At 38.6% G+C, this 24,527-nt stretch overlaps 1 protein-coding gene across 17 annotated transcripts in view; it reads right to left on the bottom strand.

Annotated features, from left to right (window-relative positions):
- Window positions 1-24,527, bottom strand: part of LOC110445277 (C-Jun-amino-terminal kinase-interacting protein 3-like) — a 103,165-nt gene that overhangs the window by 31,193 nt on the left and 47,445 nt on the right. For 12 of the 17 annotated variants that reach the window (XM_021489800.1, XM_021489809.1, XM_021489806.1 and 9 more), the window contains 15 exons: window positions 23,240-23,468; window positions 22,576-22,752; window positions 21,946-22,123; window positions 21,196-21,405; window positions 20,695-20,739; window positions 19,119-19,196; window positions 17,362-17,611; window positions 16,671-16,751; window positions 16,280-16,347; window positions 13,559-13,710; window positions 13,016-13,187; window positions 11,088-11,201; window positions 10,441-10,626; window positions 9,951-9,983; window positions 6,010-6,048 (listed from right to left, as the gene is read on the bottom strand). In XM_021489800.1, the coding sequence (XP_021345475.1) occupies window positions 6,010-6,048; window positions 9,951-9,983; window positions 10,441-10,626; window positions 11,088-11,201; window positions 13,016-13,187; window positions 13,559-13,710; window positions 16,280-16,347; window positions 16,671-16,751; window positions 17,362-17,611; window positions 19,119-19,196; window positions 20,695-20,739; window positions 21,196-21,405; window positions 21,946-22,123; window positions 22,576-22,752; window positions 23,240-23,468 (2,012 nt within the window). Of the gene's footprint in view, window positions 1-6,009; window positions 6,049-8,747; window positions 8,787-9,950; window positions 9,984-10,440; window positions 10,627-11,087; window positions 11,202-11,902; window positions 12,018-13,015; window positions 13,188-13,558; window positions 13,711-16,279; window positions 16,348-16,670; window positions 16,752-17,361; window positions 17,612-19,118; window positions 19,197-20,694; window positions 20,740-21,195; window positions 21,406-21,945; window positions 22,124-22,575; window positions 22,753-23,239; window positions 23,469-24,527 lie in introns of those variants that run through there. The other 5 variants (XM_021489807.1, XM_021489804.1, XM_021489812.1 and 2 more) reach the window with 5 other exon arrangements.

Raw genomic sequence — 24,527 nt, 5'->3', positions numbered from 1 at the left:
AATTCCCCTCCGTTACTCTGATATCCTGGCCCTAAGAGGAATTCCCCTCCGTTACTTAATCGTCTGATATCCTGGCCCTATGAGGAATTCCCCTTCGTTACTCTGATATCCTGGCCCTAAGAGGAATTCCCCTCCGTTACTCTGATATCCTGGCCCTAAGAGGAATTCCCCTCCGTTACTTTGATATCCTGGCCCTAAGAAGTTCCCCTCCGTTACTCTGATATCCTGGCCCTAAGAGGAATTTCCCTCCGTTACTCTGATATCCTGGCCCAAAGAGGAATTCCCCACTGTTACTTAATAGTTTGATATCCTGGCCCTAAGAAGTTCCCCTCCGTTACTCTGATATCCTGGCCCTAAGAGGAATTCCCCTCCGTTACTTAATCGTTTGATATCCTGGCCCTCAGAGGAATTCCCCTCCGTTACTTAATCGTTTGATAGCCTGGCCCTAAGGGGAATTCCCCTCCGTTACTCTGATATCCTGGCCCTAAGAGGAATTCCCCTCCGTTACTTAATCGTCTGATATCCTGGCCCTATGAGGAATTCCCCTCCGTTACTCTGATATCCTGGCCCTAAGAGGAATTCCCCTCCGTTACTCTGATATCCTTGCCCTAAGAGGAATTCCCCTCCGTTACTCTGATATCCTGGCCCTAAGAGGATCAACATGCTATCAATCCAGGTAGGCTTTATTTCGCTTCTGTTACACCATCAATAATAAAACACTCCTGATTATTTTTGCCTTTGAAGATTATTTTCATAAGATTTTGATCGATAATACTCTTCATGTCTTCAGTTATGGTAGCCAGTAAATAGTTTCATTAAACTTCTTTATTTCAGACTAATAAGGAAATTTAAACATTGCAGGTAAATGATGTATACAAATTCAGCAACGTGAAGAACATTGTTTATTGCCCAATTTGGTTGTCCTTTATCTATAAATACACATCAGAATGGTAGGATATTGGCAGTTTGCAACCACAAGATGTATGGTTCCTGAAAATGAAAAAAAATTGACGTTGCCTGCAGCGAATTGATGTAAAAGATGTGAACCATGTGACAGTAAATGATTTGTGTGATAATAATACAATGTTAAATCATACGAAGCGCTGCTGTGGTAAGGAGTTGGTGGACAGCAGACGGGACGGACATGTGATGGAAAAAGGGTCTGCGACACGTTACCACGAACAAGTCTACCATCTGTTTGACAGGAAATCATTCACTGCAGACGACTGGAGACCCAGAGCCAGCGTCTCTAATCTGTGAGCGGCTCAGTTACCCAGCTCCTCCAGGCTGGTGATGTATTGGCTCCTGTCAAGGTACTGCCTATCCTGTACAAGGTCTTACTAAGTGGCAGGATTGATGCTTACCCTGCCACAAAGGTGGCAGCTCCTTGCACTGATGGCCTGCTGCCACTGCAGAGTAGAGTGGCACAGCTTTCCTCAGCAGACAAATACGTTTTTTTTCAACATATAGATTATTTTAATACAGCTTTATATTTTCAAGGACAAGAAAAACCATGGTTATATTTGGTCTGTGGTCAAGTGAAAGTTGGGTTTACTAACCCAATGGACGAGTGGAAAAGGGCTGATTATATTAACCACAGTTATGGGAGTGATGAGACCTGTAGCTGTTATGGGAGTTCAAATATAACACTCAAACTAAAATCACCACAAAAATATTACCACTGATAATTGGCAGAGAAATTGATACCACAAAACAAGGTTACCACTAGAATGAGATCAACACCTTGATGTTGAAGTACCACTAGAAAGAGATCAACACCTTGATGTACAAGTACCACTAGAATGACATCAACATCTTGATGTTGAAGTACCACAAGAATGAGATCAACACCTAGATGTACAAGTACCACTAGAATGATATCAACACCTTGATGTTGAAGTACCACTAGAATGAGATCAACACCTAGATGTACAAGTACCACTAGAATGAGATCAACACCTTGATGTACAAGTACCACTAGAATGAGATCAACAACTTAATGTACAAGGTTACCACTAGAATGAGATCAACACTTTGATGTTGAAGTACCACTAGAATGAGATCAACACCTTGATGTACAAGTACCACTAGAATGAGATCAACACCTTGATGTACAAGTACCACTAGAATGAGATCAACACCTTGATGTACAAGTACCACTAGAATGAGATCAACACCTTGATGTACAAGTACCACTAGAATGAGATCAACACCTTGATGTACAAGTACCACTAGAATGAGATCAACACCTTGATGTACAAGTACCACTAGAATGAGATCAACACCTTGATGTACAAGTACCACTAGAATGAGATCAACACCTTGATGTACAAGTACCACTGGAATGAGATCAACACCTAGATGTTGAAGTACCACTAGAATGAGATCAACACCTTGATGTACAAGTACCACTAGAATGAGATCAACACCTTGATGTACAAGTACCACTAGAATGAGATCAACACCTTGATGTACAAGTACCACTAGAATGAGATCAACACCTTGATGTACAAGTACCACTAGAATGAGATCAACACCTTGATGTACAAGTACCACTAGAATGAGATCAACACCTTGATGTAGAAGTACCACTAGAATGAGATCAACACCTTGATGTACAAGTACCACTAGAATGAGATCAACACCATGATGTCGAAGTACCACTAGATGAGATCAACACCTTGATGTACAAGTACCACTAGAATGAGATCAACACCTTGATGTACAAGTACCACTAGAATGAGACCAACACTTTGATGTACAAGTACCACTAGAACGAGATCAACACCTTGATGTACAAGTACCACTAGAATGAGGTCAACTCCTTGATGTTGAAGTACCACTAGATGAGATCAACACCTTGATGTACAAGTACCACTAGAATGAGATCAACACCTTGATGTTGAAGTACCACTAGAATGAGATCAACAATGATGTTCAAGTACCACTAGAATGAGATCAACACATTGATGTACAAGTACCACTGGAATGAGATCAACACCTTGATGTACAAGGTTACCACTAGAATGAGATCAACACCTTGATGTACAAGGTTACCACTAAAATGAGATCAACACCTTGATGTACAAGTACCACTAGAATGAGATCAACACCTTGTACATCAAGGTGTTGATCTAATTCTAGTGGTACTTCAACATCAAGGAGTTGACCTCATTCTAGTGGTACTTGCACATCAATGTGTTGATCTCATTCAAGTACCACTAGAATGAGATCAACACCTTGATGTACAAGTACCACTGGAATGAGATCAACACCTAGATGTTGAAGTACCACTAGAATGAGATCAACACCTTGATGTACAAGGTTACCACTAGAATGAGATGAACACCTTGAGGTACAAGTACCATTAGAATGAGATCAACCCCTTGATGTACAAGTACCGCTAGAATGAGATCAACAACTTGATGTACAAGTACCAATAAAATGAGATCAACACCTTGATTTACAAGTACCACTAGAATGGGATCAACACCTTGATGTACAGGTACCACTAGAATGAGATCACCACCTTGATGTACAAGTACCACTAGAATGAGATCAACACCTTGATCCTATCGACTTATGATTATTGCAGTGCTGATTAAATTTTAATGGATTTTACTTTTGACAAAGTAACAACCAGACTGTGTCTAGAATGTGTATTTCTGCTAGGTGAAGCACATCATTAGCAAATAACAATCACTTCAAATCCCTAACGTCTGAGGAAACATTACTTTGGTTTGATCTTTCGTGATCCTTTATAAACACACGAGAATTTCACATTATTTATCATGACAGAGAGAAAGAGAGCATCGTGACGAGATGAATACAATCTTGCTAATGAAGAGGAGGACAGATCGTAACTACCTACGAACAACATAGGAGGTTCACCAACATTCTAACATTACTAGTATTAGACAATGTAGCCCGGTTACCATGACAACCGTTTGATTGCTAACAGATATACCTAATTATACAACAAAATAACTAGATTTAATCAGATAACTTGTATTAGGATTCATTTTCTGAGGTCATAAAAATAGAAAAAATATCTATAAATAGATTTTGTGGTGATAATACATTCTGTTTGATAGTAATTGCTAGCCATAAAACTTACATTACACATGTACACGCCATCCTCCATGGATCACAATATCCTAAACCGTCCCCAACATAATGACAGGCCAGTGCTATATAAAGTCACGTTATACTTTATTCAACTTCTGTTTCTTCTTCAGTGGACTATAAAGCTGAAGTTAGATCATCAACCTACTGAAAAATTACCGTAAATATTATAATGGCGCCCCCATCCAGATCATCAACCTACTGAAAAATTACTGTAAATGTTATAATGGGGGCCCCATCCTAAACCCCTGATTTTCTCCTTCTGCAGTAAAAGTGGCAGCAGCATTATTTTTTCATCTCCCATTATACTATATTTATCCATGTTTATTTCACTTTCATAACAAGAGGCCCAATTGGCCTGCATCGCTCACCTGGTATCAATCTCACACTTGTAACCTCAAAAGTGATCAAAAATAAAGCTACAGGCAAAATATCACTATTTATGACTATAAGTCATTCAAAAGAACCTGTTAAAAGATTTAAAAACATTTCACCCCTGTGACCTTGAAAGTCGAACAAGGTCATTATATTGAACCAATTTTATAGCCCTTCATCTCAGGATGCAACTTGCAAAATATCACCTACCTATCCTTTTGTTTATTGAGATTAGGTCATTTAAATGTTTATACATATTTGGCCAAATGTGACCTTAAAAGTGGGCCAAGGACATTCAAACAAAAAAGATTGATAGCCCTTCATCCAAGCATGCTACTGGCTAAATATCACCATTCTGAGCCTTTTGGTAACTCATGAGAAGATGTTGTTTAAAGATTTTCACCGTATTTGATCCTGTGACCTTGAATAAATGTCAAGGTCATTCATTCGAACAAACTTGGTAGCCCTTCATCCCAGCATACTACTGGCCAAATACCTAGGCTACATCCTGGGCCTCTTGGTTATTCAGATTTTTTTTTGATTTTTTTTTTAAGACAATTGACCCCTGTGACATTGAATATAATTCAAGGTCATTCATTTGAACAAACTTGGTAGCCCTTCATTCCAGCATACTACTGGCTAAATATCATCACCCTGGGGATTTTGGTTATTCAAAAGAAGTTGTTTAAAGTAAAATATTGATGCCGGACAACGGCCAGACGGCGCACCAGGCCAGGTGACCTAAAAATGCCAACCATGTTATATCACTGTCCTGTAATAAGCCCACCCTGCTACTTTGAGTCAGAGATTATGTATTGGCTCTGGCACTCATTGCAGGGTAAATAGTGTTCTCCAACAACAGGTCCCCGCATTGTTATATAATATAGCTGACATAATACACTTGGATATTGAGCAGAATATGTATGAGCTCTCACAAAATAGCTTGCCTCTTTTTAGTTCCTTTCAAAGCCTGTTTTATTTTTTGTGCTATGCCAGATGATTCTTTTTAGGCTATTACATTATATTAGGATTTCACCCTTTAAATTAAAATCAATCCATCTGTCATATATCACCGTTCATTGTAATACAAATAATTCATGTATTTGGTGCCAGTGGTGATGTGCTATCAATAGCTATATCTAGTTGTTACATTTAACCATTCAGGCAGAAGATATAAATACCCAAAGTTAACATTCTAAGATATCTGACCTGTATTTAGTAATTCTGTTGGCCTTGTATGGGCTCTGCATGCACTAGTATATATATCTAATTGTTCTGTTACAAGTGGTTGTGTTATTAAAATGTATTTCAATTTCTATATCATTATAACAGTCCCTCCATAATGGGATATTATCATGATATAGGACCCTGATACAAGCTGTGACAAGGAAGAGATACATTTCACCAGAGAGATAGATCAGGATTATACACTACAGAGTGGTTGTCTCCCCTTACACCGTGTTCTGTGCCACTACTTGTAATGTGTAGCTATACTGGGTGCTGACCTACCTCGTTTACGTCTGGGTTTAGGGATTGGAGTATCATCTACTAAAGAATGAAGGAGAAATCCAGTCAAGCGCAGAAACTCCAAACAAATTAACCCTTCCGCCTATTCAGCCAGGCTCTTCAACCTATCTTTAAGTTTACATGAAAATTCTACCCTATTTCCATGTCAAATTTGCAAAATGATATTTAAACACATAATTAGTTAGTAGATAACTGTCTGAAATTTAAATTTTAGTCAGTAAATAAAGTCTGAATGTGCACAGATCGTAGCATTAACATCACTTAAAAATATTCCTCTTTGTGTTCACAGTATATACTGAAAGTTTCAAACTACAATTAGTAAACGTGTGGAATTTATCTAGTCCTGCAGGACATGCTATATAAATGCTTATAGAGGATTATATACATGTAAGTGCACAGAAACTAACTAGAACTGTAAGCTGAATTTTTCTAACGGATCAGAAAGCACGAGATTATTGCGCGGATGAATATATTCACGAGTGCGCGGAGTGTGGTCTTGTTTTTATTACATACCTTCCGTATTTAATAGAGATCGATACAAAGATTTATAAACTTTAATATTTTTTGCAAATACCGTGAATTTTTCAGTTCGCCATGAACAGGGGAATTTCCATAAAAAGTAGTACAGGCTAGTAGGTGTGCAATACAGAACGTTGTATTTCATGGTCTGAAAATTGCTTGTATTACTATAACAAGATTCAACAGGTATGTGATAAATACTATTGTTACACCTCAAGTGAATTTCTAGCTATTTGATTGGTTGGGAAAAAATTAAACAAAAATCTCTGTCACCCTCTGAAAATACATTGGTTTTAAGGGGCGCGGGTGATATTGCCATGAGACAGTAAAAAATATCACATGCGCGAAAAATGTGCGTTCACAGCTTCGTTTCCCCACCGTGATGGTCACAAGAACGTTTGACGGCAACAGCCAATTTTATCAAACGCCGGTGCGATAGCGATTGTAAACAGCAGACTATCAACAAACAAGATGTCATTATCAAGGTTTGCTGCCGTTTCTGAGCTACAAAGACGTTTGGTGTAACAAAATAGATATGACATTCATTAGCAGGTGACAGTGAATATTGTCAACCCTAAAAAACCTATTGTCACCCTCGGCTTCGCCTCGGGTGACAATGATTTTCTCGGGTTGACATTATTCACTGTCATATTTATATAATAATCCCCACCCAAGCATTAGTTTTCAATGTTGCAGCCTATCTGAGGCCATAGGGGGTAATCTTGAAACCCCAATTTTATACATGTAAGTCAGTTTTTAAATATAAAGCTGATTTCCCACATAATACTTGATCCAATAGTGGCCGTCTTTTTAATCCCCAAAAGGTTTAAACAGGTATGCCCCTTGTAGCTTTGAACAAACTTAATTAGCATTCATCCCAACAGGCAACAGGCAAAACATCATCACTGTAAACCCCTTGTTTATTTAGGGGAAGTTGTTTCTAAGCTTTTACACATTAAACCCCTGTGACCTTGAAAGTGTGTCAAGGTCATTCATCCAAGCATGCTTTATGCCAAATACTAGAAAGTAGGTTAAAGAGAAAAGTTGATGCCAGACGGCTGCCCAGTGGGACAGATGGATGGAAGACAGGCAGACAGACAGAAGACAGAAGACAGAAGGACAGATGACAGACATCATTGTTGATCACCGGACAGGTGAACGAAAAACCCTTTAATTAAAATGCATCAATCTGTCATGACCATCACCATTTCATTGTAATATTTATTATGATTGACGTATTTGGTGGTCAAGTGCTATAAAAAGCTATATGTTATTGTCATTCAATATTGACATTCTAAAGATGTCTGACCTAGTATAGTTCAGTGATTCTGTTGGCCTTGTAAGGGCTCTGCATGAATATAACATACATTGTATTGTTTTTGTTACTAAATAAAGGATTTTTTTAAAACATTCGTCATACTCATAGATGTAATTAACATATAATGGTCGACAACTTTAAATAAGAGCTGAATCAAAAAGATCATTTCTGATTATACTTTATAAAAGATTTGATACAGAAAGGTTGAAGATATTGGAAGAGGGGAGGTAACTAGAGCATTTGTATAGGAAATAAATCTAAATCAAAGAGACATGGAATAAAATGTGTTGTTGATATTTTATCTTTATTCAGAGGGGTTTGCTGGTAAGTAAACTGTAAATTGTGTTTTATGTACTTGCACTTGGACGCATGGTTCATGTATGTTTAAATCGTATCTTACAACACAGAGGTCGTTGATATACCGTTACACAGATATAAGGTATCGCTACATCCACTTATAAACACAACCTCAACATATTAATTATTCCATTAGCAGTTTTTTTGCTGAAGTACAATATGTACTATATTTATTAGCAAACTAAAACATTTGATGTTACTTTCAATTTAAAGAGTACCTATTCATATCCCTGTACTGTAAAATTGACACGGCCATGAAAATTAGTCCTAGATCTGCAGCATTTTAAGAAATGGAGAAATACTTGGTACCTCCTGGACCTGGAATTTCTCCATTGTTATGATACAGGAAAAAACTAATACAAGCTGTGTCAAGGAAAAGATACATTTTTATCAGAGATAAAGCAGCATATATACGCAACAGGCTGGTTGTCTCCACTTACACTAGTACTGTGTTCTGTAGTACTGGGTAGAGTAAGATAAGGTGCACAGCGTTATATATAGTCAACTACAGTGGATGTGTACCTACCTCGTTTACGTCTGGGTTTAGGGATTGGAGTATCATCTACTAAAGAATGAAGGAGAAATCCAGTCAAGCGCAGAAACTCCAAAATTTAACGCAGAAGCTCTAACAAATTCACCCTTCTACCTGTTCACCCAGGCTTCTTCAACCTGTAGTTAAGTTTACATGATTTTGTTTTTCTATTTCCACGTAAAAATTGCAGGTTTCTTCGTGCCATAATCAGAGCCATGGTGACCTTCGTTGTTTTTTTCAATTTCTTTGACATTCTAGATAACCCTGTTCTAGCACATTTTACTTATTACCAAAGGGAACGTTTAGTCACAAAGCCATGTATTAGGAGACAGAGAAAGGGTCACTGGTGCTATTATTTGTATAGAGGAGGCAGAGAAAGGCAGAAATTCCACACACCAAACAATCCTTATACTGTTGGAAGAGAGGTCACACATGACCACAACTTCACATAAAACACTATCATGATGTTTTACTGTAAACACTACCATTTCTACATTCAATCTTTTAACTAATTTTGTGTTGGTTAATTTGGTATGAATGTACTTTCAAGTTACTGTATTAGCAGGAAAGTTTCACACAGTGAAATATTTTCTTATCACAGGTCACTGTCCATTTCAAACAGTATGGACTGTGTACAAACATTTACCATTTGTCCGAAGGATGGAGAGAGACAACGGATCAATATCAATTTTACTGATGATAAGCTGAAGCGTGCCTTTTCTGAGGATGGTTCAACACGATACTAAGCTGCCTGTACTATACAGATATAGTCAGATACAAGTCTCATCTTTACAGTAAATCAAGTAAGATGAAGCAAGAACAGAGCGCTGGGTTATAGCCGGTTAAACATGATAACCAACAATGGAGGGATCAAACACAAACAGGCTGGGTTATAGCCGGTTAAACATGATAACCAACAATGGATGGATCAAACACAAACAGTTTCAAAATTGTTGGAAAAGCATTAGAACAGTCCACATCAGAAACACCTCGAGATAACCTGTCATTTAATGTATAGTCCCCCTCAACATCTAGGTCCCCTTTTTCAAAATAGTCCATTGCTTTATCTGTGTTTATATCTTCCGACCGACAACTTCCTTTATAATGCCTACACTTTGATCTACAAGGTTTATACTGTGTGTCGCGATTCAACATGATAATGTTTTAGAGGAGCTGTCTGAGGGTTGGCGTACGTACCTGGTGAGGTTATATTGATGGCAGGATTCGAGACTGACAAGTAGACGACAACCATAAATAGGTATTTTTTTGAGAATCAGCCGTTAACAATATTATACCAATACTGCAACAGTGTATATTCTGTAGGGTTCTCAGAATTCACAAATACTGTACAATCATTTCAGGAAATTTCAACATTTAAGGAGTTTTCTTTGTGTACTTTGCCTACGAAATGAAATTTGCTATTCACAAATGTCTTACAAGTTGTACAGGAACTTTCCTGCACATTTCGGGGGATATATCTTGAATATGAAAAGAAAAAGTTTGTGTCTATAACCTTTTAACTTCTGTCTGGTTTTATCTGAGCCCTGTGGGTCAGTCGGTCAGCTTGTAGCACTGTTGTATATTAGAACATATTAAGAAAATAATAGTTATGCTGTATAACTGGAACATGTGAAGTTCTTTTTTTGTCAAATTGGGGAAAAATATCGGTGATGAACTATGTACTTACCAGGAACGGCGGCGAAGAACTTGACGGCATCGCGGTGGCCGTGGAAAGACAACTGGGCCTGAGCCATCGAGCAGTAGGGGATGAAGCTACCAGGTGTCACGCTGTCCGACTTGTTGTCGCTATACACACGGATAATACCACCGGGACGACCCCCACTAGAGGCCGTGGTTACAGTCTGTTTGTTACCTAGTAACGCAATGGAAGGGGTAAATAAAACTTTGTTACCTAGCAACAAACCAAATGAAAAACTGTAAATAGTTTTTTCCTAATATTCCACAAGTGTAAATTCAACAAGCACATTTCATATTTTTTATCGTTGAATACTTTCCAGAAATACCATCAACAGCTACATTAAAACCTGTTCAAATTAATACAACTTTGCTTTTACACACTTTTAACATTACCTTGTATTCCATCTTATTTAGTTTCTCAATTTTTAGATAGTGTTAATAATTCATTACCAATATGTAAGCTTAATACCAATTTTCACAATTATTTAATCTGTTTATCAAAACTGTTTCAGAAAAATATCAACAAAACTTTTATTTGAATTGAATATAAAAATATTTCTCTTTTAGTGTCCACAATCTCTTAACTGAAACACAAAATGAAGTGATATTTGAGGGAGGAGGACGATGTATACTTACTTTCTGACAAAGGCACAGAGATGACAACTCCATTCCCGGTGCCTATCCACAGACGGTTACAGGAGATCAGCATGGCCGTGATCCGTACGAAGGAGAAGCCCAGCTTACCCGTACCTACAGGGGAGACAACTCTGTGTTAATTCTATATCACAGGAGATCAACATGGCCGTGATCTGTACGAAGGAGAAGCCCAGCTTACCATACCTACAGGGGAGACAACTCTGTGTTAATTCTATATAGCAGGAGATCAACATGGCCGTGATCTGTACGAAGGAGAAGCCCAGCTTACCCGTACCTACAGGGGAGACTACTCTGTGTTAATTCTATATAAAAGGAGATCAACATGACCGTGATCTGTACGAAGGAGAAGCCAAGCTAACCCTACCTACATGGGAGACAACTCTGTGTTAATTCTATATTAGAGGAGATCAACATGGCCGTGATCTGTACGAAGGAGAAGCCCAGTTAACCCGTACCTACAGGGGAGACTACTCTGTGTTAATTCTATATAAAAGGAGATCAACATGGCCGTGATCTGTACGAAGGAGAAGCCAAGCTAACCCTACCTACATGGGAGACAACTCTGTGTTAATTCTATATAAGAGGAGATCAACATGGCCGTGATCTGTACGAAGGAGAAGCCCAGTTAACCCGTACCTACAGGGGAGACAACTCTGTGTTAATTCTATATAACAGGAGATTAACATGGCCGTGATCTGTACGAAGGAGAAGCCCATCTTACCCGTACCTACAGGGGAGACAACTCTGTGTTAATTCTATATCACAGGAGATTAACATGGCCGTGATCTGTACGAAGGAGAAGCCCAGCTTACCCGTACCTACAGGGGAGACAATGCTGTGTTAATTCTATATCACAGGAGATCAACATGGCTTGGACCTGTACGAAGGAGAAGCCCAGCTTACCCGTACCTACAGGGGAGACTACTCTGTGTTAATTCTATATAACAGGAGATCAACATGGCCGTGATCTGTACGAAGGAGAAGCCAAGCTTACCCTACCTACATGGGAGACAACTCTATGTTAATTCTATATTACAGGAGATCAACATGGCCGTGATCTGTACGAAGGAGAAGCCAAGCTAACCCATACCTACAGGGGAGACAACTCTGTGTTAATTCTATATAACAGGAGATCAACATGGTCGTGATCTGTACGAAGGAGAAGCCCATCTTACCCGTACCTACAGGGGAGACAACTCTGTTAATTCTATATCACAGGAGATCAACATGGCAGTGATCTGTACGAAGGAGAAGCCCAGCTAACCCATACCTACAGGGGAGACAACTTTGTTCAGATGTTGTGAACAATTGAAAACCTCAGGACAATGATATGCAGACTTAACAGTTAAATGACGAAGAACGCTAGTTCAATGTCTTGTGGGTGTATGTTGGTAAAGTCAGGGAGATACTTAAACATTTTACTGACGTAGGGCTCTCTGTCGACGTCCTAGAGGTGTACATGGGTACAGAGACAGACTTACCTAACATTTTACTGACGTAGGGCTCTATGTCGATGTCCTGAAGGTGTACATGGGTACAGAGACCTGCTTACCTAACATTTTACTGACGTAGGGCTCTATGTTGACGTCCTGAAGGTGTACTTGGGTACAGAGACAGGCTTACCTAACATTTTACTGACGTAGGGCTCTATGTTGACGTCCTAGAGGTGTACATGGGTACAGAGACATGCTTACCTAACATTTTACTAAGGTAAGGCTCTCTGTCGACGTCCTAAAGGTGTACATGGGTACAGAGACAGGCTTACCTAACATTTTACTGACGTAGGGCTCTATGTCGATGTCCTGAAGGTGTACATGGGTACAGAGACATGCTTACCTAACATTTTACTGACGTAGGGCTATATGTCGATGTCCTGAAGGTGTACATGGGTACAGAGACCTGTTTACCTAACATTTTACTGACGTAGGGCTCTATGTCGACGTCCTGAAGGTGTACGTGGGTATAGGCGTGGTACAGCCGTAAGGTACTGTCCAGTCGGATGGACACCCACACTCCGTCTCCTAGCCAGGCCACTTGTCGTACCTGGCTCTCCTTCCGCGGATGAGCATCAAATGTTTTCTGAAACGTACGAGTTAAAACTTATCTGAACAGAACAAAGCAACCAACAAATATTACCTTAGGAACACACAGGAATTAGATACAAACTGGCGCCGCTGGCCAGATGCTCAAACACATTTAGTTTATGACAAGATATATAACAGAAATATGAAAATATTTCTAAATTACTTTCAATAATATATGAATTTATAATGAAAATGACATAGGAAGAATCTGAATACTAAACTTAAAACAAGAGGACTACAATCCTGGACTACAGGTCAGTGGTGTGATGTTGTACATATATCCTACATGATTCTACATGAGGCTGGAATATAGGTGTCATGTTTATAAAGTGGTGGGAGAAAATGTCGAAGGCAATACACCAATACCTCTATGTTCATTTTTTCTGGGTCAACAACATGGATCTTGTTGCGGTAGCCGCACCAGACATGTTTGTTGGCTATCACAGTCATACAGCGGATTGAGTGGTGAGGCCGTCCCAGGTCAAGGAGGTGGTAGTTCTGTAGATCCCACTGACCTTCTGTAAAGGGAGACAACTCTCTTTTATTAACTATTTCTACATTCTCCAGTATTCCTGTACACTTATAGAAAGGTGTTATTCATATGCAAAGCATTTTCCCTTTAAAACACACACACACACACATGTACACACATATATATGTATATATCTATTTTGAACAGCAGTGAATTAATGCCTTATTTAGGTCTCCAAAATCTCTGCCTCTTTTTTCATTTCATATCTTATATACAATATTCAGTAGTTCAAAAAAAGCTGCCCTAGTATGTTGATAATTCAAAATGTTAAAGCTGCCCTTGGTGCCTTAAAGTTGTAAAATAAGCTGCCCTTGGTGCCTTAAAGTTGTAAAATAAGCTACCCTTGGTGCCTTAAAGATATAAAATAAGCTACCCTTGGTACCTTCAAGATGTAACATAAGCTACCCTTGGTGCCTTAAAGATGTAACATAAGCTGCCCTTGGTGCCTTAAAGATATAAAATAAGCTACCCTTGGTACCTTCAAGATGTAACATAAGCTACCCTTGGTGCCTTAAAGTTGTAAAATAAGCTACCCTTGGTGCCTTAAAGTTGTAAAATAAGCTACCCTTGGTGCCTTAAAGTTGTAAAATAAGCTACCCTTGGTGCCTTAAAGTTATAAAATAAGCTACCCTTGGTACCTTCAAGATGTAACATAAGCTACCCTTGGTGCCTTAAAGTTGTAACATAAGCTGCCCTTGGTGCCTTAAAGATATAAAATAAGCTACCCTTGGTACCTTCAAGATGTAACATAAGCTACCCTTGGTGCCTTAAAGTTGTAAAATAAGCTACCCTTGGTGCCTTAAAGTTGTAAAATAAGCTACCCTTGGTGCCTTAAAGTTGTAAAATAAGCTACCCTTGGTGCCTTAAAGTTGTAAAATAAGCTACCCTTGGTGCCTTAAAGTTGTAAAATAAGCTACCCTTGGTGCCTTAAAGTTGTAAAATAAGCTACCCTTGGTGCCTTAAAGTTGTAAAATAAGCTACCCTTGGTGCCTTAAAGTTGTAAAATAAGCTACCCTTGGTGCCTTAAAGATATAAAATAAGCTACCCTTGGTACCTTCAAGATGTAACATAAGCTACCCTTGGTGCCTTAAAGATGTAAAATAAGCTGCCCTTGGTGCCTTAAAGATGTAACATAAGCTACCCTTGGTGCCTTAAAGTTGTAAAATAAGCTACCCTTGGTGCCTTAAAGATATAAAATAAGCTACCCTTGGTACCTTCAAGATGTAACATAAGCTACCCTTGGTGCCTTAAAGATGTAACATAAGCTACCCTTGGTGCCTTAAAGATGTAACATAAGCTACCCTTGGTGCCTTAAAGATGTAACATAAGCTACCCTTGGTGCCTTAAAGATGTAACATAAGCTACCCTTGGTGCCTTAAAGATGTAACATAAGCTACCCTTGGTGCCTTAAAGATGTAACATAAGCTACCCTTGGTGCCTTAAAGATGTAACATAAGCTACCCTTGGTGCCTTAAAGATGTAACATAAGCTACCCTTGGTGCCTTAAAGATGTAACATAAGCTACCCTTGGTGCCTTAAAGATGTAACATAAGCTACCCTTGGTGCCTTAAAGATGTAACATAAGCTACCCTTGGTGCCTTAAAGATGTAACATAAGCTACCCTTGGTGCCTTAAAGATGTAACATAAGCTACCCTTGGTGCCTTAAAGATGTAACATAAGCTACCCTTGGTGCCTTAAAGATGTAACATAAGCTACCCTTGGTGCCTTAAAGATGTAACATAAGCTACCCTTGGTGCCTTAAAGATGTAACATAAGCTACCCTTGGTGCCTTAAAGATGTAACATAAGCTACCCTTGGTGCCTTAAAGATGTAACATAAGCTACCCTTGGTGCCTTAAAGATGTAACATAAGCTACCCTTGGTGCCTTAAAGATGTAACATAAGCTACCCTTGGTGCCTTAAAGATGTAACATAAGCTACCCTTGGTGCCTTAAAGATGTAACATAAGCTACCCTTGGTGCCTTAAAGATGTAACATAAGCTACCCTTGGTGCCTTAAAGATGTAACATAAGCTACCCTTGGTGCCTTAAAGATGTAACATAAGCTACCCTTGGTGCCTTAAAGATGTAACATAAGCTACCCTTGGTGCCTTAAAGATGTAACATAAGCTACCCTTGGTGCCTTAAAGATGTAACATAAGCTACCCTTGGTGCCTTAAAGATGTAACATAAGCTACCCTTGGTGCCTTAAAGATGTAACATAAGCTACCCTTGGTGCCTTAAAGATGTAACATAAGCTACCCTTGGTGCCTTAAAGATGTAACATAAGCTACCCTTGGTGCCTTAAAGATGTAACATAAGCTACCTCCGGTGCCTTAAAGATGTAACATAAGCTACCTCCGGTGCCTTAAAGATGTAACATAAGCTACCTCTGGTGTATGAATATCAACTTCTATTTAGTTTACAACAATTATGAACTAAGCTTGTTGAGCTTTAAATTGATGACTCTATCTGGCCCAGATGCACAGAGGGTCTTGACATGACAGGAAACTGTGCTTACTAACCTGGGTCTCTGTGGAAGATATTCTAACTAACCTGTGTCTCTGTGGAAGATAGCTACAGTTCCGTCAGCCAGGGCGGCTAGCACTCGTCCCTTCAGATGTCTGTAAATATCAAGAAAAGTACAGAACAACCTGGTTAACCATTGATAAAGCTTTCTATAAAGTTTGAAATTTCCATACAGGTGATCAGACCAAAATCATTCCCACTTTGACATCAACTGCAAGGACACCATCATCATTTAGAGAGTATGTTTATTCTGACATTCTTCAAACATCAGGACCCCAAATTACAAATATAATTTGAAGTCCAAATGATGAGATTTGGTCAATAAAACCGACAATGTATTGTCTTTACTGTGACATTACAAACTTCAATACTAATTACAATCACTTACAATTTCTGTGATAAAACTACAATGACTTACACAATGTTGAGAACGGAGTCCCTGAGTTTGACGGAGTGTAGACATCGTCTCCACTGGGCCACCGAGGAATGTACATACAAACTGTAAACAGAAACCATCACTCTATCTATACCAGTACATATAAACAAGGCATATAATAGTGACACTTGTCTGGTCACTACATCGTCTCCACTGGGCCACCGAGGAAAGTACATACAAACTGTAAACAGAAACCATCACTACATTTACACTTCAGTATCTTACATCCTGTCTTATCTGACCAATATGTTGGCTCACAGGGTGACAGATTAGACAGATTAATTTGACTTATAAGTGATCTCACAGGGTGTCAGATTAGACATTTTTATTGTGTCCCACAGTGTGTCAGAGTAGACAGGTTTACTGGACCAACATATTGTGTCCCACAGGGTGACTGAGGGTGTCAGATTAGACAGGTTTATTGTGTCCCACAGGGTGTCAGATTTGACAGGTTTATTGGACCAACATATTGTGTCCCACAGGGTGTCAGATTAGACAGGTGTCACAGTATGTTAGCATTCCTTTTACAAATTTAAATTTCAGCAGAGTACATCCATCATATTCCCAAGGATTAATGATGTAAGACAAGCAGTTATATCAACTCATAAAAAACATTGACGGGGAATCCACACCGACCATTTTACGTTTTTACTTAGTTACGCCTCAGTCTTACCTGCCACTTTGTGAGCCTAACCACATTGTGGGTAGCACACTGCTCATCTTTTCTGTCTCCTCGTACTGGAGATCGCTGTCCAAGGGGAGAGGACTGATACCATCACGGACAAGGTCGGCCTGTTCCTGTAACGCGCGCCGGTCGAGGGAGCGTGAGGACGATGTAGAAGTGGGCGTGGCTGTACCCGAGGACACGGGAGATCCCTTCGCTTTAAACACGGATGGCGGGCCATCCTCACTACCAAACGCAGCTGAGTAAAATATTTTTATTTACTTAATGATGTTTAAACTACTGTCATTTTAGATTAAATATTTTTTGTAGTATTTCACAAATATACAATGTTCCAGTCTAATAGTAATAATGGTAAGAACATTTAAATTGATGTTAAAGATGTAGAACAATCTGTTTTAACTTCTTGTTATACACAATATCAAAATATTCATGAACATTGACAGAAAGTGTGTAGGTCACCAGGTAATTAATTCATAATCCTGTGATGAATATCAAACATATGGATTACAAAGTGAGTGATGACAGAGTGTGTAATGACTGGGTATCGTGGAGGAGAAAGCGGTGTACCCTATATACTGTGGATGTTAGAATACAAACAACTGTTCACCCGTGTGCTTAATATAACAAAGCTAGTCATGAATTAAGCATAGGAAATTGGATGCTGTTACCCAATTCTATGTGTGGTTATAATTAATAGATCAAAGTGACTGATATATGGAAAATGATTTGAAAAACATCAAAGTTTTTTTTATTAATCCAGTGCTATTTTATTCCAACCAGTAGGGTATGCAGTCCAACCACTTGACCTGAACATACATACAGCTTGAAGAATTTTTTGCCTTAACATAAGCAATACTGTTCCTGTGGAAAATTTAAGTTAAGAAAAGGACCTAAAGTCAATGTTTAAGAGAACCCAAAGCCGGGCCTGGCCATGTAAGCCAGACATGTTAAATCTATCCCCATTGACCATAAAGGCAGGCAGCAGTGTTAGGTATGTGGCTACTGTCTCTTCTTCTAATGGGTTCTGTTTGTTTGTCCAATGGTTCTTAAAAAATACTTATTCACTTTTAACTAGAATTGGCTTGCTTTAAAAGTAATCATGTTTTTTAAAAATTACTTCAGTGGAATACGTGTAACTATCATTTCAAACGAGCCTCATTTATCCAGCCATCACATATCCTGTTGGATTGTCTTATTAACCAGAAGGTGTTTTAAGGGACGGAATGGCCCTTTCCTATACAGTAAGTACCTGTAACCAGTGTTTTAAGGGACGGAATGGCCCTTTCCTATACAATAAGTACCCGTAACCAGCTGTTACTCAATTCAGGAATATGGTGGCAGGATTAAAGAAATACGACTGAAGAAGTAGGCTGCTCTGGTTAGACTTCCCCTACAGTCTGACATGTAACTGTTAGAATTTGAAGAAAGCCCTTCACTGTACATGACTACCTGATCCCCGACCTCACCTTCATAGCTACTTCCCCTACAGTCAGACATGTAACTATTATAATTTGAAGATAGCCCTTCACTGTACATGACTACCTGATCCCAGACCTCACCTTCATAGCTACTTCCCCTACAGTCAGACATGTAACTGTTAGAATTTGAAGATAGCCCTTCACTGTACATGACTACCTGATCCCCGACCTCACCTCCATAGCTACTTTCCTTACAGTCAGACATGTAACTGTTAGAATTTGAAGATAGCCCTTCACTGTACATTACTACATGATCCCCGACCTCACCTTCATAGCTACGTTCTGAGATGAGACTTTCTGTGTCGGCCTTGTCCCTGTGTTCCACACTGGTATCTAGTTTCTCCTCTGTACAGCCACACAGAAAACGCACAGAGTATTATATAAGTTTTCACCACAACCATGCCACCATCTCTCAACAGAAAACTATAGCTACAGATTTTCTCAAAGCTACCATCCCCTCCCAACTCATACAAAATGCATTAAACTATATTAGCAAGAAATTTAAGTGAAATGGAATAAGATACTTTTTGAATTTAATGAATTAAGTTACATGATGTAAACAAGGTTTTAGAATACAAATACATATATAATCATATATTATAAAAGATTAAAGGGTGAAAAATACTTTTGAGAAAATCTATTTGGAAAAAAATATTCTGTTGAGAAATTTGGGCCAGAAATATTTTTTGCTAAATGTATGGGAAATGTTCTTGATCCTCAAACATTAACTCTGAATCTCCCGCTATTGGTTATTTTAAAGTCAAGAACATTTCCCCTACTTGTATAGGCAGCTTATCAGCAGAAGTTGATATTGATACACTCAAATCACTGCATTGCAATTACCAATTCATAGCTGGATAAAAGTGATACTTACTCTAATTTCATTTTATTCAAGATAAAAATAAAAATTTATTAGATTTTGTTTTTAATGATAGACTTTTCTTTGAAGGGGCTTGCAATGCATTTATTTGAATTAATTAATGCAAATTAAGTATTTGATTAGTATAATGTTAAACTCAATGTTATAAATCCTATAGAACAGTCAAACCTTGGCACTCAGTAGCTTGACTCTTGAAAGTATTACAGAACAGTAGCACGCTTTATCTGCACTTACAATTATTTCACTTATGATGGTCAAATTAACAAATTATTGACAATCTTATGAAGATTTAGCTATTATTTAAAAGGTGTGCAGTCATTTCTGTGTAAATATGATTTTCGACAAAATAAGGTTTTCTGTCCATTTTCTCTCTCTCTTTCAACTAAGTGAGTTTTTGGGTAAAGTGCAGTATGTTTACTGTAGACTGTTTATCACTGTTAAACAGGTGAGACGAACTGGTGTTTAGATGTGACTTCAGGGAAGCAATTATAATTTCCTGTCACCCAAAGAGAAACAATACTTTTATATGATTATTTCCAAGTCTTGATTAGAGGTCCACAAAGGTTGACAGCTACATACCACCACTACTCAGTCAAATCGCTATCAATCCTACAAGTTATGCTCTAGAGGGCATGGACGATCTTGCCTATCAAACATAAAAGATACCTTGATTTTCCTAGTCATTGAGAAGCTTGATCAGAGTACCAGAGTTTGACTGCGCCATGATAAACCTATAAATGTTTGTGATACTAGCACACTGTAAAAAGGAAGCTGCCGAGTTAATTAGACGAAATGAAGGAGATAAAGGAGTATATCTAGCTGTAACAGGTTATCTATATATATAGTGTTGTAACAGCGTGGTGAAGATTTCGGGATTAAAACCTGATGATGTACAATTTGCAGTAGAACAGGTTACAGCTTAGCACCAGTAAGTGGTAAAGGTTATGATGTAAGACTACTTACCACTGCTAGAAAGGTTCTGTACCGCAGCAGACAAACTGTCTTCATCTGTCACACAAAACACAAGTTATCTCCCCTGGATCACACCACACACTGATTCAATACAACTTCAGTTACTAAATACCAAACAGAATACAACAAAGACAATGTTCTCCTTAGAGGAAGTGTCATCATTTACTAGCTTCTATATTGTGATGTCCCAACTATCTGTAATCAATCTTAGTCACTGCGCATTATCAGTTGTAAAACTTATTTCGAGAATCTGTTTTATTATCTTTGTTACCCTATATCTGTATTAATAAACTGTGAACAACAAAAAGAAACAAATCTATTGTTAAGTTACGTATCTTTGAAACATTTTAACATTTATCATTTTAACATATCTGATAAGAGAGACGGACAGACAATAGATTCACCAACGTTAGTGCCCTCTAACTTGTCTAAAGTGAGCGTTATTTCAGGGCTGTGGTGTATACTACTACACACTGTAAGTTTCTACCGTACCAGACTTCTGTGGCGAGCCTACAGGTGATGAGGTCGGGGAGCCCGACGCGCCTCCTGTGGCACACTGGACCAGTGTGATGCCACCAATACCACTTTCGGTCACAGAAGTGGCCAGATTATCGGATGCAGGCTCGGGTGGAGGTTTGTATTGTGGATAGGACTCGGCCTTCAAAATATCCTCATCCACTGTGTAATCGGACTCAAGGGCACCTGTAAAATAGGCTTCATGTAAGCTGGGAAAGTTCAAAGGTCAAAACAGGTTAAAGGGCAACTGCTACATGTCAAAGGTCAAGGACAGTGCTCAGACTCAATAATTCATGCAACTGGAAAAGATCAAAGGTAAAATAAAATTTGGAGTTTTAATAGGTGAAAGATTAGATAGCTGGGACAAGTGAAATACCAAAATAATTCTAGGTCAACTGTTACTGGTCAGAGGTCAAACCAAACAATAATAGCTTGGACAGGCGTTTTATATCCCATTGAATCTGTTGTGGGCAAAATTCAACATTCAGATGAAAAAATTATTGTACCAGATGACAGGGACGGGGAGGCAATATAGGCTTAATGGTACATGTTGCAGGTCAAAGGTCAAATATCATAGCATCTGCAAAAGGGGGTTTAAGTTCAAGTTGGATTATTTGTTAAATACTAATGGTTGATAGAGTTAATCAAATAGAAATACAACCTGTATTCCCTATTTGTTCAGAAACTTTCTAATGAACACTCGGAATGTCTCTAGGGTGTACTAACCTGCCACACTAGCTATACAGAGAATTGGTGAAGTGGACACTCGGAAAGTCTCTAGGATGTCCCCTGGATTGTTAGCATCAATAATCGACACTCGACTACAGGTTGCGGTCTGTGTACATATCCATACAAAGGAAGATAACTGTTCCTTCTCTGTATCCTTCAGGTTCTTCTCGTGATCCTTTATAGAAAAGTTACATACCGGTACACAATTAAAAATAATAACTAATTATTGATGTATTTCATCCTTTCTATGTCATGATACATTAATTTTGTTCTATTTTGTTGTTGGAGCAATTGAAACAATACACAAAATGTTAGTTCTTCTCAGCTGCCTTAATTATGTTAATCAGGGGAAGTCACTCTGATATATGAGAGAACATACATGGGCTGTACACAAGTTAACTTTTGCAGCAGCATTAATTCTGAGTCAAGTCTCCCAGACATATTCTTGATGAAGTGTCACTGCATACTGCCATCATGGTAGTTTCCTAGTTGCTTAAGTCCTTTTAAACATAAATATAACACAGCAATACAACACAGCAGTTATCAAAGATTTTCAATTCTTCAGAGTCACAATTCTATTTCCATGGCAACATCAGCTGTACCCTTACAATATGGGAGTTCTCTTACCTTGAGCTCCTGGTTGAGGCGTTCGACCTCATCCTTGGAGGAGTCCTTTTTGGAGCCATTTTCAGTGTCATTCACACTGGCCCCGCTGAGGTTTGAGTAGAACACACTTCCCCCTACAACAGAGCCACCGTCTCTGGTCCGACCTCCTGTCAGATTCACGCCAACAGCACACCAGATCTGAACAACAAAGGTCAAATTTTAGGGGTCAGCACCAATATTACTCAGGGTCAAGGGTCAGGTGGTCAGCATTCAGTTGATTCTGACTTCACATTATATAATACAGCACAGCCGGCATCTAGTTAAATAAACAATTAATGTGAGGAAAGATAAGTCACCATTATCGTAAGATCTGAGCCTTGTCACACAGTAGTATAGGCTTCAGTGCAAGGTATGTAACTTTTAAACAGCTTTACCTTAAGATCTGAGCCTTGTCACACAGTGGGCTTCAGTACAAAGTATGTAACTTTTAGATAGAAGAACTTTTAACTGGAGACCAGAGTCCTTGCATTGTCAAATGTTGATGTACAGTACAATGAACAGGCACAGGGACATGACTTTAATATAAACGAACTTTTACCTTAAGACCGGACTCCTTGTCAAACAGTGGTCTACAGTATACCGGGACAGGCACAGGGACATGACTTTTATATAAATGAACTTTTACCTTAAGACCGGACTCCTTGTCAAACAGTGGTCTACAGTATACTGGAACAGGCACAGGGACTTGACTTTTTGAGGGTGTATCCTTGCTTGGCAGAGACGGTTGAAACTTGGCAGGCAAGCTCCAACCGTAAGCCTGTAGTCGCCCATCATCTTTCTTCACGTGAGCCCGCACCTGCTTGTATTGTTCGCGGCGTTCCTTCTCACGTTCCTTTTTCGCTTTTTCTGACATACTGTACATAAAATAGAATTTTGGATTAGTTAACCAAGAACCTATATATATGTTGTGACTATTGTAATGACATAGTGAATAGGAGTTAGTACAAACCAGCTGGACAGACCACCTCTACTAACAGACCACCTCTATTAACAGACCATTTCTAAAACTTTCCATTCAGCAAAACAATACTGGTCGGATTGGTCCTAAGACGGGGAGACTATCTGACAGACAAACTATTGTAGATTGCAGTATGTTTGTCACGTCACCATAGGTTGACTATCTGAATCACTGTATCTCCACAAAATCATCACAGTATAAGTGAGATACCTGAAATATATACATATGTGATGCTGATCTCTTTACATAGGAATAAGATTTTGGACACTATATCATGAAATTTTCAGAAACTATCAAATATGGTGATACTTAACTTCTATATATATATATATATATATATATATATATATTTTTTTTACTAACTAACTGCTATTTAATACCTGTGTATTTTTATTTCAGAAGCAAACACATACAGTGATCTCAAGTTATTTTATGAAACAAGCTATTTTTAGTGAGAATCTTTCAATACTTATGTGTTCCATATATATTTCAGTTACAGAAATAATACTTAGAAATTTTAGGGAATGAGTTAGAGATTCTGTTTATCATATTCTTAACTAAAGCATATAAACTAATACACTTTGCATATACTGGGAATATGACAGGAAAACACCACAGTTTAGCCTTTATTGTGAAGTGGTCTTGGTTCTTGCGTAGTCACAGTATGATAATATTACACATTACATATTGAAAAGCTCCAAAGCCTGAGTATATGTTGGTGTTATAACACAGCTAGGCAGTAGACATGATGTGTTATAACACTGCTAGGCAGTAGACATGATGTGTTATTACACTGCTAGGCAATAGACATGATGTATTATTACACTGCTAGGCAGTAGACATGATGTGTTATAACACTGCTAGCACTTAACTAAAGCATATAAACTAATACACTTTGCATATACTGGGAATATGACAGGAAAACACCACAGTTTAGCCTTTATTGTGAAGTGGT

This window comes from Mizuhopecten yessoensis, unplaced genomic scaffold (assembly GCF_002113885.1).
Source record: "Mizuhopecten yessoensis strain PY_sf001 unplaced genomic scaffold, ASM211388v2 scaffold2159, whole genome shotgun sequence".
Taxonomy (NCBI): Eukaryota; Metazoa; Mollusca; class Bivalvia; order Pectinida; family Pectinidae; genus Mizuhopecten; species Mizuhopecten yessoensis.
This window is presented reverse-complemented; position numbering and strand designations above follow the sequence as displayed.